Here is a 17,444-nt window from a genome sequence, read left to right as displayed (position 1 = left end):
TTAATGAAAACAGCAAAAAACAAGTATGGTTCAAATTACCTCATTCACGTTTGAAAAACTGTATCCTACTTTCCAATACACAATGACAATAATTTCCATATTCCACCAGATTTGCATGTGACAAGTTACTAAATCAGACAACCCAGCAAACTTTGTAAACTAAATGCGCCTTTCTTTAACTTCCCAGTCACAGATAAATGGCTGATTGTGGTTTATGTTGCAGGTTTAGAAAGTGTACTAATTTAAAAAAATTGAAAAGAGATTGGCAAAATGTTATTATTGAAAGTCTAACTGTCGAAAAGAGTATTTCTGCTCAAAACTGCCAAACATTCTTTTCCCCTTAATCAGGGCAGTAACGATAGAATTTGTTGCTATGTAATAGCAACAATATATAGTTAAATTGTGATATGATATACACCACGATAAGAAAGAATTTCAAATTTCATCATCAAAGGGAATGAATGAGGACCATCAAAAACACATCAAGTAACTCGGAGTCAAACAGTAAGGATATCTACTGTAATAAGCGCCAAGGGGGCGCTCAAAATTAGAAATAGGGGGTCTTATTAAAATATAATTTTGGTGAAGAAAAAAAAACTGTTGAAAGATCATAAATTTCGTAGTTTCTGCCGACAGCCTAAATGATACAAAAGAAAAGTCTGTGCGTATTATACACGACAGATATATTTTTCCAGAATGTAATTGCCCGTAATTAAGGGTGCATATAACACACGAGTGCAGCAATAGAAACTAACAGTTTTCGTCCACTAGTCCTTATAATGATAACATATAGCAAAACCCTTAAAAATGGCAAATTTCTACAAGTCCTTCGGATACCTTAACTATTGGGCACTTTGGCAAGGACTATAGGACTAGGGCCAATTTCTAACACTTGAGTGCATATTATACACAAATATATAAGTCTTGTGTACATTGATCAATTGGAATGGGTGCTAATTGGGATTGTTCACTAGCCAATATATTAGCCAATATTGCCGTGGGCACTTATTAGAGTGGGACGCTTATTACGGCAAATACGGTACTTGTATTTTTTTTATAAACACTAATGTAAGGTTACCAACCTTGTATCATGGTACCAAACATTGCGCTGAACCAAACTGTAGAATATCTTTACGACCCTACTGGCAAATACAATTTGAAGATGAAAAGAAAGTGGAAAAATGGCCATAGGAGGAAATTACAAGTTTTTTTATAAATGTAAGGCAGATAAAGAGAGTAGTCGATGGATGCTTGTCGCTGTCATCTCAGACAATTACAGTGGAAGATCCTAGATAAACCCTTGTGAAAATATCGACCCCACCAACTCCACATTGCCTTGGCGTAATGAGAACCACACATTGCTTCTCCATGGAACACAATACTGTCCAAGTGAGATCATAGACCTCAACAACGTCTTCAAAAGAGTAAGACCAAAAATAGCAGCTGTGTTTCAGGTGAAAAAACAAGCATTTAGTAACAACCCATTTAGTTAGCTTTCATACAAATCAGGAATTAATGCGATAATAAATTTTTATAAATAAATTCCAGGCTAGATCAACTTAATTTCCTGTTTTAGGTGAACAATAAAACTAACAAAATCATTTTAAATAATAATAAAAAATATTTCAAATGTTCATAATTGACAATATGGTAGTGTACCACCCCTTGCTTGTACCCGGTATTTAAAATATATAAATTCAATCAACCTTAAACCCATACTGATCGATCAATGTTTTTTCATATTAATTTTTTTTAATCCTGACCAAAGTAAAACATGTAAAAAGGAAAATATAAATTAAATAAGAATCAACTGTACCGGTAATAATTACCGGGTAACTTATTTACCTACAAATTACAAACATATTCACGGAAACAATAATACCTAAAATTCTGATATGTCAGTCAGTCACCTGACACACATCTATTTTTTGGGCCTGACATGGGCACTCTGCCTTCAACAATGTAATAAATACTTCAGAATATGTACAGGCAAGTGCCCGGTTGTGACACCTACGAGGAAACCCAAACGGCAGTGTCCGAAATTAGGCCCGAAGCCAAAGGGTCCTTGTCAAAGCACCAATCCTAAAAGTTAGATATTTTAGGGGTCCCTTGATTTCATATACAACATACACAGCAAACCTCAAGGACACCTGGACAGCCTTGACTTCCGACACTGCAGAAAGAGCATCCACATTGTTAGTGACAGATCAGTTACGGACACAATCATATGCATACCATTTTCAGAGAACCAAGACAACGAAACGTTCAATTTATCTTTTGAGAAATTCTATTACTTTTGCGATCATGAATGTGTAACAGATTGTTTTAAAAAGTGGATAAACACAACTTTAATAATGACCTCAGTAAGAATTACAGTGGTAGTGAGTGAGTGAATATGGTTTTACACCGCTTTTAACAATATTCCAGCAATATCATGGCGGGGGACACCAGAAATGGGCTTCACAGATTGTACCCATGTCGGGAATCGAACCCCGGGTCTTCGGCGTGACGAGCGAACGCTTTAACCACTAGGCTACCCGACCGTTACAGGGGTAGACACTAGCCCTCTGCTCGTTTTGTTAAAACAGCTAAAGTTTAGGGATAAATCAACTAACTCCCCTAGATTATCTGGCACTAGTGGGTGCACTCAGTCCAACCCGTCCCTTTTACATGGATGAGGCCAAAAGAAAATGGGGAAATCCTCTCAATGAGTAGATTTAGAAACAGGACAGGCACGTCTGGTAACCATTTCAGCTTTTGAATGATACACTTCATCTGCATCAGTTTCCAGTTGGTAGAAACGTCAGATACTTGTTGTAAGTTAATGTTACAATACTCGTCTCAGTCCAGTCTGTGCCAAAGGTTTTGAGACAACTAGTCAACACGGATGTTTTCTAGCATCATTTTCCAGTAGAATTTCATGTTCTATTATGTTCTTATATGGACCATTATTAGCCGAGCTTACTCAACTGAACAGAAGTTTACCAATCTTGGGCTTCTCTTATCTCTTATCTATCTCTCTTATCCTTAACAGCAAATAAAGAAACAAATTGCGCCTTTCGGCTAGGAACCTGTGCAGCTTGAATCTCAGGGATGAAATTCACTGAACTAAAGCTTTCAAATGCTCCATCATAACTGATCATTCACCAACAAAGACCATGCACACGCTGGACATATGTATAAATGCTGTACGAAGATTTTAACTGACAGTCTTCAAATCTTTCTGCCAGTGGAAGCGATCGTTGTTGGGCGGCAGACCCTGTCCCAGTTTGGGAGGCCCATGTTTGTAATTGAAGCCCTTGTTGCGGAAACTGGTGTTCAAGTTCTTGTTCTTTGCTGGTGGGGAGTATGCCCCAGGTGCTTGCCAGGGCTTGAAGCCCATGGGGGGAGGAGGAGGGGGAGGGGGGACACTGAAATCAGGGGGGATGAACGGTCGACCATTGTCCAGTTGTCCAAAAGGCTGCCTGTTGTTGAAATTGTTAAATTGTTGCTGCCGTCGGTGATTCTGGTTAAAAAACTTTTTGTTGTTGTTGTTGCTGTTGTCAACCTGTCTGGTGTCCTTGTCTGCCGACGCGTTGTTGTTGTGGTTGTTGGTGAAGTGATGGTTGTCAGTCTGTGATACTGGGCGGCTGTTCGGGGGGACCTGCCACGACCTGGGCTTGTCCAAGGGCTTGGAGTTGGAGTTGACACGTGTTGTCGTGATGTTCAGCTGTTTGTTGTAGAGCTCCTTGGCTTGCAGGATCAGGTCGGACACATCCAGCGTGTGGGCCTTGTTGTCAAGGGATCCGTCCTTCATTGACGCAACCATGCAGTAGTTGGCTCTGATGTCACCGAATCTGAAACGTAAACATAACCATTTAGATTTCCTGATTTTTCTTTTAATCACTGCTATCATCAAATCAATGCTTAATATATATTTTGTTACAGGACAACTGTTCCAATAACTGAAGATATTGATAAGGCACTAGTCAAACCACTGCTGCTTTTGGCCTTGGGTGTTATTCTGACTAATAAGCTGAACATGCTAAAGGCTTGAAAATATAATAAGTCCACTAGACAAGGAATAATATTAAATAAGTTGTAGCAGGATCACTTGTGGGATAAATGAGTGAGTTGTGTTCATGGCATATCAGCTTAATGTGGGAGGAAAGCCCGAAGTGATGCAGGTCTCAGACGTTTACCACTTCGGTGAAACCCACGAGCACTGGTATGGTGCTGACAAACCTAGAAACATAATTGGGGCGAACCGGGATTCAAACCCACAATCATAGGTTTCTGGCGTGCCCAAGGGACACAACTCTGCACAGCGAATTGCGACTGTGGGATAAAGCCTAACGAGGGACTCATAATACCCCAGGTATCCCGAGTGAATTTAGCTTACTGACATGTTTTAATATGACATTGTTAAACAATTTAACCACATTCAAATCTGATTCAAAACTCTTATTGAGCTGAGGTTAACTTGTGCTATGTAACATGACTTCCATTGATTCCGAAAAAAACATGCGCCTTTTTCCTTTGAAGCGGGATATAAGGGATTTCTTCTGCCTCTGAGAAATCAATGCGCACCATGACTTGCTCGCGGCGCGCCGGGGTATAAGAGATTTATTCACTAACTGAGAAATCTATTTCCATCCGAGGTGGGATATATGTCATTTTTTCAAGATCACGTGGACCAATCAAATCTCATGATTCTGACATGGAGGTATGATAATGAAATTTGTGAACCACCACTTTGGCATGCCAGGACGATGGCAAATGTAGCCGATACTTTTTTGCAGACTATTCAAAATACAAGTTAATTTCTAACTCTCAACACAAATACAGAAATTTGCATAGAATGGGATACGATGACATGCATCAACCAAGTCAGCGAGCTTGACCACCTGATCCTGTTAGTTGCCTCTTATGACATCGTAGTCACGCTTTACGGCAAGCAGGGGTTGCTGAAGACCTATTCTACCTCAGATCTTCACGGGCCCTAAGATTAAGAACCACTTCAAATATCAGACAAACTTGTATTACCCAGCAGCCAATCAGTTTCATCCATGTTCAGCTTAATGGTCTCAAAACACACAATACATTTAGGTTACACAAAATGTTGGCCGTAGCCAAAAGGTGGGGCTGGTAATATATGATGAGGGCTTGCAACATTTTTTGTTAACATGCCACCCTGGCCAGTGAACTACACATAAGCTGAACATGGAACATAACTTTTTGAGCAATTTTTACAATTTTTGAGGAGTTTTTACTCCAGGGTTTCTATTCTAATTGGGTTATTATATTTTTCATTGGGTAACCAATATTTTTTCACTCATCTATTCTCATATTTTTATACATTTGAGTTTTTCTTTTAATGCATGCGTTTCTGTACACAAGTTAATTGAAAGTACTGGATTTGACGTAATAAGCGCCCCGCTCTAATGAACTTAATATATTGGCTGGTGAACAATCCCAATTAGCACCCCTTCCGATTGATCAATGTACACAAGACTTATTTATTCGCGTATAATAAGCACTCATGTGTTATTTGCACCTTAATTATGGGCAATTAAATTCTGGAAAAAATATATCTGTCGTATATAAACATTTCAGGCTGTCAGCATAAACCACAAAATTTATCTTTCAGCTCTGTTTTTTTCACCAAAATAATATTCTAATAAGAGCCCCTATATTTCTAATTTTGAGGGCGCCCTGGGTGCTTATTACGTTGAATACAGTAATTGGGTTTTGAATATTTCTAGGGGGTATTTTACGCACATATGCTGCTTATCTGTAGCTCTGTTGGACAATTGTGAAAACTTGGAAAGCCACGCACATCTTACAGCATGTACCAATAATGTAAAACTCAGCTTTTTCAGGGCCAGTGTGGTAACTTTTCTGCAGGAAATTTTCCTCCACTTGCCCGACTGTCTGGCAGATAATTTATAGCCCACTTACATATTCAGTTTTATTAAAAGACCTTGTACATTTGTTGTAGATTCTCAAATAATTGTTTGCATTATTTCAACGGACTCAAAATGAGATTTGTCTCATATTTTTGTCAATTTTTCAATATTTACAACGTCTGAATTTGGGCAGGTAACTTTGAAGATGTGCAGGCAATATTTATGGCCCGACTGTCTTGCTGGGTTTTAAAATTATTTCAAACACTGGTCTGGTGTTTCTAGATATGTATTGTATCATGACCCATGCCTTATAACATGACCTTCCAAAGCGTTGCAGCCTTATCACCAAGTGACACTCCTAAACTTCTGAGCAGAAATGCCAATTGTTTGTTGTTTAATGCCCCACTCAGCAATATTCCAGCTATATGACAGCGGCCTGTAAATAATCGAGCCTGGACCAGACAATCCAGTGACTGATATCTCGAGTATTAATCCATGCATTTGGGATACATTGACATGCATCAACTAGCTGACCGCCCGATTCCGTCTGTCGCCTCTTACAACAAGCATAGTGACTAGTTGCAATTTAGGGCAAGTATGGGTTACTGAATACCTAGTCTAACCTGGATCTTCACAGGTGCAGTTAAATGACCTACCTCCATCCACAACCATGACCAATTGAATGATTCAATCAGGAACTTTTTGTGTCTGCAGGGTTCATAAAAAAAAATAATTTTGCCATTCATAATTTGTTTTCGTTTTAAGATGGTAAAACCAGTGACACATAACCAGTTTGTGACTATAGCCACTAGTCTAGCCTGAGTCTAGTACAATTCTATTTAGTCTTGTATGCTCAGGTAATAATAGTCCAAATGATCATGATGATACCAGAATTAACACTAAACTCTACTGAAAGTGATACTAAGAGCCATATTCATGCTAGTTGACTCAAACATCTTTGGCACAGATTCACATGGGATCAGTAACCAAACAGTGTCCAAAAATAAGCACGGGACCCACAGCATTTCATAACAACCCTGATGTGAAAAGTAAAACATTTAGGGGGTCCCTTGTTAGACCTCAAGGTTGGTTGGTTTGTTGTTTAACGCTGCACTCAGCAATTTTCCAGCGAGATTACGGGTAGAAACTAACATATTTAGTCCACTGGTCCTTATAACGATAACATACAGCAAAACCCTTAAAAATGGCAAATTCTACTAATCCTAAGGATACCTTAAATATTGGCCAGTTTGGCAAGGACTACAGGACTAGTGCCAATTTCTAACCCTGTAGATGATGGCGGTCTGTGTAAACAATCGAGTCCGGCGCAGACAATCCAGTGATTGATATCATGAGCATCAATCCACGCAGTTGAGATCGATGACATGCATCAACCAAGTCAGCGAGCCTGACCACCCGTTCCCGGTTAGTCACCTCTGACGACAAGCATAGTCGCCTTTTACGGCAAGCACGGGTTGCTGAAGATCTATTCTACCCTGGATCTTCACGGGTCTACATTGACCCCTCCTTATTCAGTGGCTAAACAAGTCTTCCAGGGCTGAGCCAGCAACACAGGACACATGACAGGCCAAGTTCCCACGACAACAGCCCAGGAAATAATGCTGGCTGCCTCAGCAATAAATCGTTATCAACTTGCACAGAGCTAAGGTTGCCGATCCGGGAATTGACCAATGCTTCTCACAATTGATTTTTCTGTTTTTTTGCCATGACATTCATCTATTTAGGTACTATGAGTACCCACCTTTCCTTAGGAAGCAAAGCAGGGAGGCTTAGGATGATGACTGAATGATCATGTCACAAGCTCATCCCCCAAGTCAGTTTAACAGTATGACTAGAGACAGTTCAGACTGACCTGGTCTTACATTGCCTATGTGACAAACTGATAATGACCAATCCTGGTATTGATCAAGCTTTCAGTGCCTAAAGGGAGCAAAATCGATCTGAGCAACTATTCTCCCAAATAAGTCAGTGATATTTGTTACTGTTCACAATATTGTCTGATAAATGACATATCTGACAGCAAACATATTGTGAGCCCATTTATGCAGGGGTGACCTTGTAAAAGTTAAACAGGAGATTAAATAGGAGAGAATCCCCATTATTCCAGACTGAATGGGATTTTTAATCAGCTCAACGCGATGTCTAGAAATATTAATGGGTTTACAGATCATGTATCTTTTTGCGTATTTTGTGTGTGAAATAACTACAGGCAACCAAAATGATCAATGATCTTTTTCATCTGTTAATATCAACATGAGAATCTACAACTGTACAAGGAGTTATAACAAAACTGAATATGTAAGTAGGCTACAAATTATTTGCTAGACAGTTGGGCAGGTGGAGTAAACTTTCCTGCAGCTTGACAGAAAAGTTACCAGCCACGGGCAGACAGTTATTTTGGACACTGCCTCGAACTGTTTATTCGTCCTGTTATCAGTGAGATGCAAGTCACCTATGCAATACGATAGCGTTACTTATTATTATCATAACCCCGTGGAGATCCGGGTAAGAATCGGTCTTCAGCAACCATGCTCAAAATTGCTTGTAGTATAGACGAGGAACCGGATCAGGTGGTCAGGCTCTCTGACTTGGTTGATGGATGTCATCATATCCCAACTGTGTACATCGATGCTCATGTTAATCACTGGATTGTCTAGTCCAGACTTAATTATCTACAGACCGCCGTAATAAAGCTCAAATATTGCTGAGTGTGGCATTACAAAAACTACAGTACAGTAAAGTACGGTTATAACGAACTCAAAGGGACTACTAATTTTAGTTCGTTATAACCGTAGTTCGTTATAAGCATATATACAGCATAACTACAGCAAATAGTCGGGACCAAAAAAGTAAGTTCGTTATATCCGTCAGTTCGTTATAAGCGTGTTCGTTATAACCGTTGTTTACTGTAATATGACGGGGCAATATTTTAATTTCACTTTTTGCTGACATTTACGTTAGACTTTGACCCGAATAAGGGCATCAGAAGATAGGAAACTCTCTATGTATCCCTATACACCATGGTACACACGTGAAAATAATCATGATCCTGGATATACAATACAGACAAATGATGATATACAGACAAATTGAGAACAGAATAGACAAAAATACCAAATTGCAGCTGATGTTACCAATACCATGGTCACATATACCTGACATTTCATTTCTTGCAAGAAATAGCCTCTGTTTACAGACCTCGATTTGCAACCTATTATTGAAAAATGCAACCTAATATCTATGTCTGCATGCACCAAGTGTTTGTCAAAATATTTCAAATTTGTGTCTGGCTATCCCTAAATTGTCCACACAAAATTGATCTTTGAAGACACTCAATACCTCTAACATGTCTAAAGTCTATGTACCGCACTACACCACAAATCCAGTGTGTTACGTGTATTTTGTCATGCTTTCTTGGGCTTGATATCATCAAACACTTGGTACCATCAACGTAATAAGCGCCCCGCTCTAATAAGTGCCCATGGCGATATTTGCTAATATATTGGTGAACAATCCCAATAAGCACCCCTTCCGATTGATCAATGTAGGCAAGACTTAAATTTATTCTTGTATAATACATGTGTTATATGCACCCTTAAATATGAGCAATTAAATTCTGGAAAAATATATCTGTCATATATAAACATTTCAATTCAGTATAAACCACAAAATTAACGATCTTTCAACTCTCAACTCAACCCTATTTCTTATTTGAGAGCGCCCTGGGTGCTTATTATATAGAATATGGTAATTGAAGATAATGTCCACATGTTCCTTTTACATTTTAAAGCAATGTACTGGCAGCAGACTGACCTAGGTTTCAACTTGGTGTTAATGTATGGGGCCAGGATGCAACCTGGTTTTGTTTGGTGCAGCTTAGTTTGCATGTCAACATGCACCTAGTGCAAGGATAATCAAGTTCCTTAAACCTGGTTTAGCAGTGGTAGAAATTAACATATTTAAACTCATAATTATAACATATAGCAAAACCCTTAAAAACAGTAAATTTCTACTCGTCCTTATAACACTATATGATACCTTAACTATTGGGCAATTTGGCAAGGGCTACAGGACGAGTGCCAATTTCTGATGCTGTCAGCATGTTTAGGGTATCAATAAGGATCAAGCCTTATGGTCTTCAATCTTTCATTGAAACTCCTCAGACCTGTAAAGATCTGGGGTAGAATAGGCCTTCAGCAACCCATGCTTGCCGTAAAAGGCGACTATGCTTGTCATACGAGGCGAGTAACGGGATCGGGTGGTCAGGCTCGCTGACATGGTTGATGCATGTCATCATATACCTATTATGTGGATTGACGCTCATGATGTCAATCACTGGATTGTCTGGTCCAGACTCGATTATTTACAGAGCGCCGTCATATGGCTGGAATATTGCTGAGTGAGGCGTTCAATAACAAACAAACAAACAAACTGAAACTCCTCATCAATAACAGACATTAAATGTTATTGTAAACATGCAGCATGGTGCCAATTTGGGATACCCAAGTTAGCCTTGGTCTTGGGCTGCATCGATATGGAAGGCCCCGATACATTTATTATTACCAGGTAGGGCTGGTGTATTGGCACATAAACCATATTGTAATCATGGTAATATATCGCAATACGGAGAGCTGTATTGTGATACATACTGCAATACGTATCAGGGCCCAAATTATATATATTTGTACTGTTCTTCATTCAATAATCCAGACTTCAAATTGCGAGAAGGGTAGTATGATTAAACGAGACTACCTATTACATCATCAATATTGAATGTTAATGTAAACAGTGTGAAGCGTCTACTGTTACATGGTTTAGATAGGAACCCTGTCCATCTTAATGCCTCAAGATAGTAGATACAATTTATAGAATTATATAGAATTCTTCTGTCACTGTATTGGAAAATATCAATACACAAGGGTCGTATTGCGATACACGTATTGTTGACGGACGTTTTGCAATACACCGGTATGCCAGTAATATTGCACACCCCTAGTATTAGGTGTGCCCCAAACGATATAAGTGTGCCAATGTTTATCATGACATGCTCATTGAATAATTCTTGGCATATATTTCAAATAATACCTGGAACATCTTTATTTCTGTCACACAAATAAGCCAAGATTTATACTGAGTAACCATGAAAGCACATGTCAACTTTTAACATGTTTAACTTGAAATAAGAAAATATGACTTTTTCTGCTTAATTCCATCTCCAAACACATTGAATGAGATCTGAACCTATTATAGTATAGATAAGACGACATGGTTGTGTCATCTTCCCAAGGCAAGGGAGTTTCACGGACTATAATAGTCCAGTTTCCACCCTTGCCGAACTAGGCTGGAATTAAGGAGTTTTATATGGCTGGACTAACAAGTCTATGCATAGTCAAATCAAAATCGAAATGCGGTTCAAAGAGTACATGGTGACAGCTATGCAGATTTTGGTCGATTGCAGAATTTGGTGAGCATGTTTACTATGTTTACCGTAAACTGGGCGTCAACAGATATTTTTCAAATCTTTTCAAGTTTTTAATCAAGGTGCTCAAGTTGTGATGCAATTTGTGAGATAAGACCTGTTTTATTACAATAAAGATGTTGATAATTGCCATTGCAGGGATAATTCTAGGTTGGAACCTTGTGCATTTAGCTCCTAAATTTAAAAAAAGACCGACATTTTCAAATACAATGGGGCATTTTTTAACACTGTGCTGTATGGGCAAGTGTGGTGTACCTCTGGAATATTTGAAATTTTCACATAAAGGACCCATGTCAGAAAATTCCTAGAGTGAACCCTGCAAATGATCAGATCATTTTGACTGGGTGCTGCCATTTTATTTGAAGCAAATACAAGTGACATTATAATTTATAAGTGGAATCTGATGGGTGAGTAGGCGGGACATAACTCGTACTAGCCACTGGTGGTGCTACAATTCAGCCGTGAAATTTCAGACAAGTTCAGCAAGGATGGAAACTGGACTTTTACAGTCAGCTAACTCCCTTGCCTCAGGAAGATGTCTTTAAAATAGCTGCCACCAACATGTGTCTTCAGATAGTGAGTGAGTTGGGTTTAACATCGCTTTTAACATTATTCCAGTTATATCGTGTAAGTTATGTCAGCTTAATATGGGGGGAAAGCCCGAAGTGACGCAGGTCTCAGACGTTTACCACTTTGGTGAAACCCACGAGCACCGGTAAGGTGCTGACAACATAGAAACATAATCATAGGTTTCTAGCGTGCCCAAGGGACGCAACTCTGCACAGTGAATGTCTTGAGTGAGATTTTCCTTTAGAACCTACTCTGAAATATCCTGAAAAGGTTTATACAGACATGGAACACTACAATTCAAGGCCTTTTCAAGGCTGCCAACCGTCATTTTCAAGGCTGGGTTATCAGTAGGGCTGCAACGAATACACTATATATGCTATGAGGTGATTACGATTCGTATCATAAATATAGGGTAATGAATATGAATAAAAATTCACGAATACAATAACAAGTCGACAGTTGATGTATTATTTGTTATATTCAGTGAAACAATAACATAAATTATTTGACATGGTTTGTTAATTATTTATATATTAAACACTTATATTCTTCACTTATCAAGGTACTAGTATCTGCTCAAATGTGACAATGATCAGTGACCACAATACTGTCAAATTAAATATCATACATGTTTTAAGAGTGTTGTATTTGAAGAAATCTATGTTCTTATTGATATTTGTAAGTAGGGTATGTAAATGCACATGACTGCATATGCATAAACATTCGATTCTAGTAGCTTGGTTGGTTTGTTGTTTAACGCTGCACTCAGCAATATTCCAGCTACATGACGGCGGTCTGTAAATAATCCAGTCCGGACAAGACAATCCAGTGATTGATATCATGAGTATCAATCCACGCAATTGGGATCAATGACAAGCATCAACCAAGTCAGCAAGCCTGACCACCTGATCCCGTTAGTCGCCTCTTACAACAAGTATTGTCGCCTTTTACAGCATGCATGGGTTGTTGAAGACCTATTCTACCCCGGATCTTCATGGGTCTCGATTCTAGTGGCCACAAATAACAAATTCAATTCATGAATGGATACGGTACGATTCATTGAATACGCGAGAGAATCGTAACAGCCCTAGTTATCAGTCTCAGTCGGTGTATATTTTATAAATCCAGCATACAATATTTTATTATTAGTCTTAGGACCCCAAAAGCAGTACAACCATCACCATGTTCAACAAGATTTATTTTTCACATCTATCACTGTAAAAAATGCCACTTAAACATCATTGGTACATATTTTCGTGTGCCTGAATACTTTAACAAGGCTGTTCAAGCTAATTTGCTGATTTTCAAGGCTTTTCAAGGTTGACACTAAAACTCAAGGCTTTTCAAGAGGGATATTAATATTCAATGCTTTTTCAAACCTGAACGAACTCTTTTATAGTCAAGATGTCTCCACACTCGCGATATGTATCGTATTATGATCTTGCTGTTTTGTTTCACCCCTATTTGTTAGAAATGTTTTGCAAAACAAAGTATGCAACTTTAGTCACTTTTGTGAAGACAGATTCGAGTAAAATCCTGTTCGATATAGCTAGCTCAGTCAACAATTGCCAAAATAACAACAACAAAAACTACAGAAAATGACACAAGGATCCATAGCTTTTTAAAAATAATACACAGATCATGCAGATAATGTATTTGTTTTTAGTTATGTGACAAATATGTTCATATACAGAAGAGGAAACCCAAGTCAATGTATACTAGGTATACATTGTGACAAATAGGGGATGCGGTGAATTCATAGACACGGACAGCTTGGAGACAAACGCATTGGGTTTTTTGCCAAGCTTGGTTTTTTTTGTTTTTTGTTTAACACCGCACTCAGCAATATTCCAGCTATATGACGGTGGTCTGTAAAATAATCAAGTCTGGACCAGACAATCAAAGTGATTGACATCATGAGCATGTTTTTTGCAAAGCGAGCATATGATTGGCTGCGTAACTTCCTAAACACATGCCAAACATGCTAAATGAAGGACAAATTTTCATTGGTTGAAAGCTTAGGCCTCTGGGTGTTTTCTTTTGCAAGTTATTTTGTGAATAAAGTGTTAAACAAAAAATATGGTAAGTATTGGTATTTCTTTTGCAGGAATGTTTGTAAATATTTTTATATCAATAATCCGGTAAGTATAACCAAGCTGAGGAGGAAAACAGGATTATTCGACAAACTGATAAGTGGCGAGTGAAATAGGTGATTATTGTACTACTCTTTTGTTTTGAAAGGATTAGCAGAGTCCTTGTAAATACCACGATAAATAAATAATCGGGAAAATATATCCAAGGAGAAAGGAAAAGGCAATAACAATAATACCTATTGTCCATTAAAATTTCAAGACTTGAAATATATTTGCCACATAATAATGCAATATGTAGATGATGTCTTTGTAATAAATTAATATTTAAGTCTATTTCCCAACTATATTTCTTTGGTCAACGAGTTCACCCTGAAGTTTGCATACAAATTCTCCATGTCTACAAATGTCCTTTTAGTTTGGCTACATGTAAGAAAGTAAGTAATGGCAGTAATTTCTTGGTTTGGTTTGTTATTTTACGCCGCACTCAGCAATATTTAACCTATACGACAGCGGTCTCTAAATAATCATGTCTGGACCAGACAATCCAGTGATTGATATCATGAGCATCAATCTACACAATTGGGATACGATGACAGGCATCAACCAAGTCAGCAAGCTTGACCACCCAATCCTGTTAGTCGCCTCTTACGACAAGCATAGTCGACTCTTACGACAAGCATAGTCGCCTTATTACGGAAAGCATGGGTTGTTGAAGACCTATTCTACCCCGGATCTTCATGGGTCATGTAATTACTAAATATTACTGTGGAACACCAGTGTCTACTCCTTGCTTCCACAACTTTATCATAAACCTGCCGCACTATACCTGCAGCAAACTTCATTAGGGTCCACCCAAAGTGTCATCTCTATGGGCAGCAACGGTTCCTGGAGACTGATGCCGGACACATAAGCAGCCCTCTCCAAGACTGGATCCACAGGTTCTGCTGGGCTAAATGTAATGCACCGATATCCTTGTCCTCTTGTTGGCTTTTCCTTGTACCAATGGTCCCGGAATCGGTCAATCAACACTGATGACAGACACTTAATAAATATTTCCAATTTTCCAGTGGGAAGAGACTCGCATTTCTGCATTAGTCTTTTCAGAAAGACAACAGCTGCCGCTATTTCCTCTCTCATTGTTCAGTTTGTTAGTGTCTGCGTCCTCTAGTTCAGACATGCAGACCACAAGAGTGCACTCACTGGCAACAAACAATTCCCACCAATATCCTCGTGTTGGCCTGGTTGTGTTTGTAAACAATGAGTCTGTTTACAACTTGTTATGACAAGGTCAGTTCGTCTGAACAAAATCCGGTCCTGTATCCTGTCAAATCGGAACGAAAAAAGGAGTTTAGTGTTATAAAATACAAGGACTCATTGGTATTCAAGTAAACTCATCTACAAGCCATGACTCAATTCCAGAAATTAGCTTCACGAGGTACCAGTGAAGTCTGATCTGGGATCATTCTTATCCCGCCAGAAATAAATTCGACATGACCCTTGTTAACAACACAAGGTCGAAAAACAAGTCAAGTACTGTCAAAATGTGACATTCATTTCATTAAAATGGAGCCTAAATGCAACCTATATTCATTAAACAATGTCAACATGTGCAATGCATGTAGAAACACTCACCGATTTCTGTCTAAACGTCGATTAAAAGCAATATTATTTCGTCTGCACTACTTGCCTTGAGAGGAATGTTTTGCTTGCACGGATAACTAGCCAATCACTAGCGAGGTCACAAAAGTCCGATGAGCGACATCTATCAAGGGAGGTAACAACGACTGCCACTAAAAATAGCTGCTGTGTGGGTGCTGTGATGGCGAATGATTCATCGCACTTGATCTAATTAACAGCAGTTGATAATTTGCAATACACATCTTTTACGGCCCCAGATACGCTGTAGCCATTGAACAAATCTACCGGGAGTTAAAATCAAATGATAGTTATGAAGTTTCTATAAACATGAAAAGAATGTTTGGAAATTATTTGAAGACAAGTCAGTGTTGTGTGAACTTAAATTGATACAGGCCATGTCTATGCATTTTGTCTGGGTATCCGTTCAAGATATATCAGTGCGACCCCGAGTGATACTTGTTCAAATACCCCCCATCCCACCCACCACCCTTGTAAAAAAAAAGTTAACTACGGCCTTGTATATTTGTATACGGATGGTAGGACGGGGGACAATTTGGATTTTCAAGGGCATTGTGACTGCCTCCGTGGTCTAGTGGATAGAACGTTTGCCCTGAGAGCGGAAGATCAGGGGTTCGATTCCTGGCCGCGTCATATCAAAATATGTGAAAAGATGGTAATTGTTGTTACCCTGTCTGACGCTCGGCATTAAGGGGATAAATCAAATCAAATAAATGGTCGGCTCGGAGTCAGTATACTCTGTCTGGGTGGGGTATCCAGTTAAACTGCGGCATGGCATCTCGGTGGGCTTGCACTATATAACTGTACTCCATGACGGGACTCGTGAAGATCCGGGGAAGAATCGGTCATGCTATAGAAAAGGTGATCATGCTAGTCGTAAGAGGTGACTAACGGGATCGGGTGGTCAGTCTTGCTGACTTGGTTGATGCCAACTGCATGGATCGATGCTCATGATATCAATCACTGGATTGTCTGGCCCAGACTCGATTATTTACAGACCGCCGTCATATAGCTGGAATAGTGCTGAGTGCGGCGTTAAACAACAAACAAACCAAACCAAATCATGATGTCAATCACTGGATTGTTTGATCCAGCCTTGATTATTTAGAGACCGCCGTCATATAGCTGAAATATTACTGAGTGCGGCGTTCAATTACAAGCAAACAAACTGTAACTCCTAAACAATAACAGACAATCAATCTTAATATAAACATGCAGCATGGTGCCAGTCAGGGATACCCAAGTTCGTCGTGGTCTGGGGCTGCATCGATATGGAAGGGCACGATACAATACCACAAAATAAACAAACAAAACTTAAGAAAACATATCCCTCCCCACAAAATCGCAAGGACCAATCCGATCTCATCATCCTGAAAATTGACCCGTGAAGATCCAGGGTTAAAATAGATCTTCAGCAACCCATGCTTGCCGTAAAAGGCGACTATGCTTGTCGTAAGAGCTGACTTACGGGATCGGGTGGTCAGGCTCGCTGACTTGGTTGATGCATGTCATCGTATCCCAATCGCGTGGGTCGATGCTCATGTTATCCACCACTGGATTGTCTGGCCCAGACTCGATTATTTACAGACCGCCGTCATATAGCTAGAATATTGCCCAGAGCGGCGTTAAACAAACAACAAACAAACAAACATTCTGAAATGGAGGTATGATAAATAGTGGTGTACAGGGAAACCCCGTTTCCAAAAGACAGGTCTCGATAAACGAATAATTCGCCCA

General features: G+C 39.2%; 1 protein-coding gene across 1 annotated transcript; it reads right to left on the bottom strand.

The window, feature by feature from the left end:
• Positions 1–867: 867 nt before the first annotated feature.
• Positions 868–15,788, bottom strand: LOC124117984 (maternal B9.10 protein-like). The gene is made up of 3 exons (XM_046480018.2): positions 15,684–15,788; positions 14,878–15,372; positions 868–3,836 (listed from the first exon to the last, which is right to left on the bottom strand). Exons 2-3 carry the CDS (start codon positions 15,186–15,188, stop codon positions 3,200–3,202), a joined length of 948 nt encoding a protein of 315 aa, XP_046335974.1. The 5' UTR covers positions 15,189–15,372; positions 15,684–15,788; the 3' UTR covers positions 868–3,199.
• Between the last annotated feature and the right edge of the window lie 1,656 nt (positions 15,789–17,444).

This window comes from Haliotis rufescens, unplaced genomic scaffold (assembly GCF_023055435.1).
Source record: "Haliotis rufescens isolate VD_foot unplaced genomic scaffold, xgHalRufe1.0.p SCAF_18, whole genome shotgun sequence".
NCBI classification, from domain to species: domain Eukaryota; kingdom Metazoa; phylum Mollusca; class Gastropoda; order Lepetellida; family Haliotidae; genus Haliotis; species Haliotis rufescens.
The sequence above is the reverse complement of the archived record's forward strand: the minus strand, read 5'-3'. Positions and strand labels throughout refer to the sequence as shown.

Bases quoted from the DNA above. Each gene is read 5' to 3' on its own strand.
- LOC124117984 (XM_046480018.2), bottom strand. From the start codon at position 15,188: ATGAGAGAGGAAATAGCGGCAGCTGTTGTCTTTCTGAAAAGACTAATG. The intron at 3,837-14,877 runs GTATAGTGCGGC...TTTACGTTTCAG, and splicing joins CCTAATGAAGTTTGCTGCAG to ATTCGGTGACATCAGAGCCA.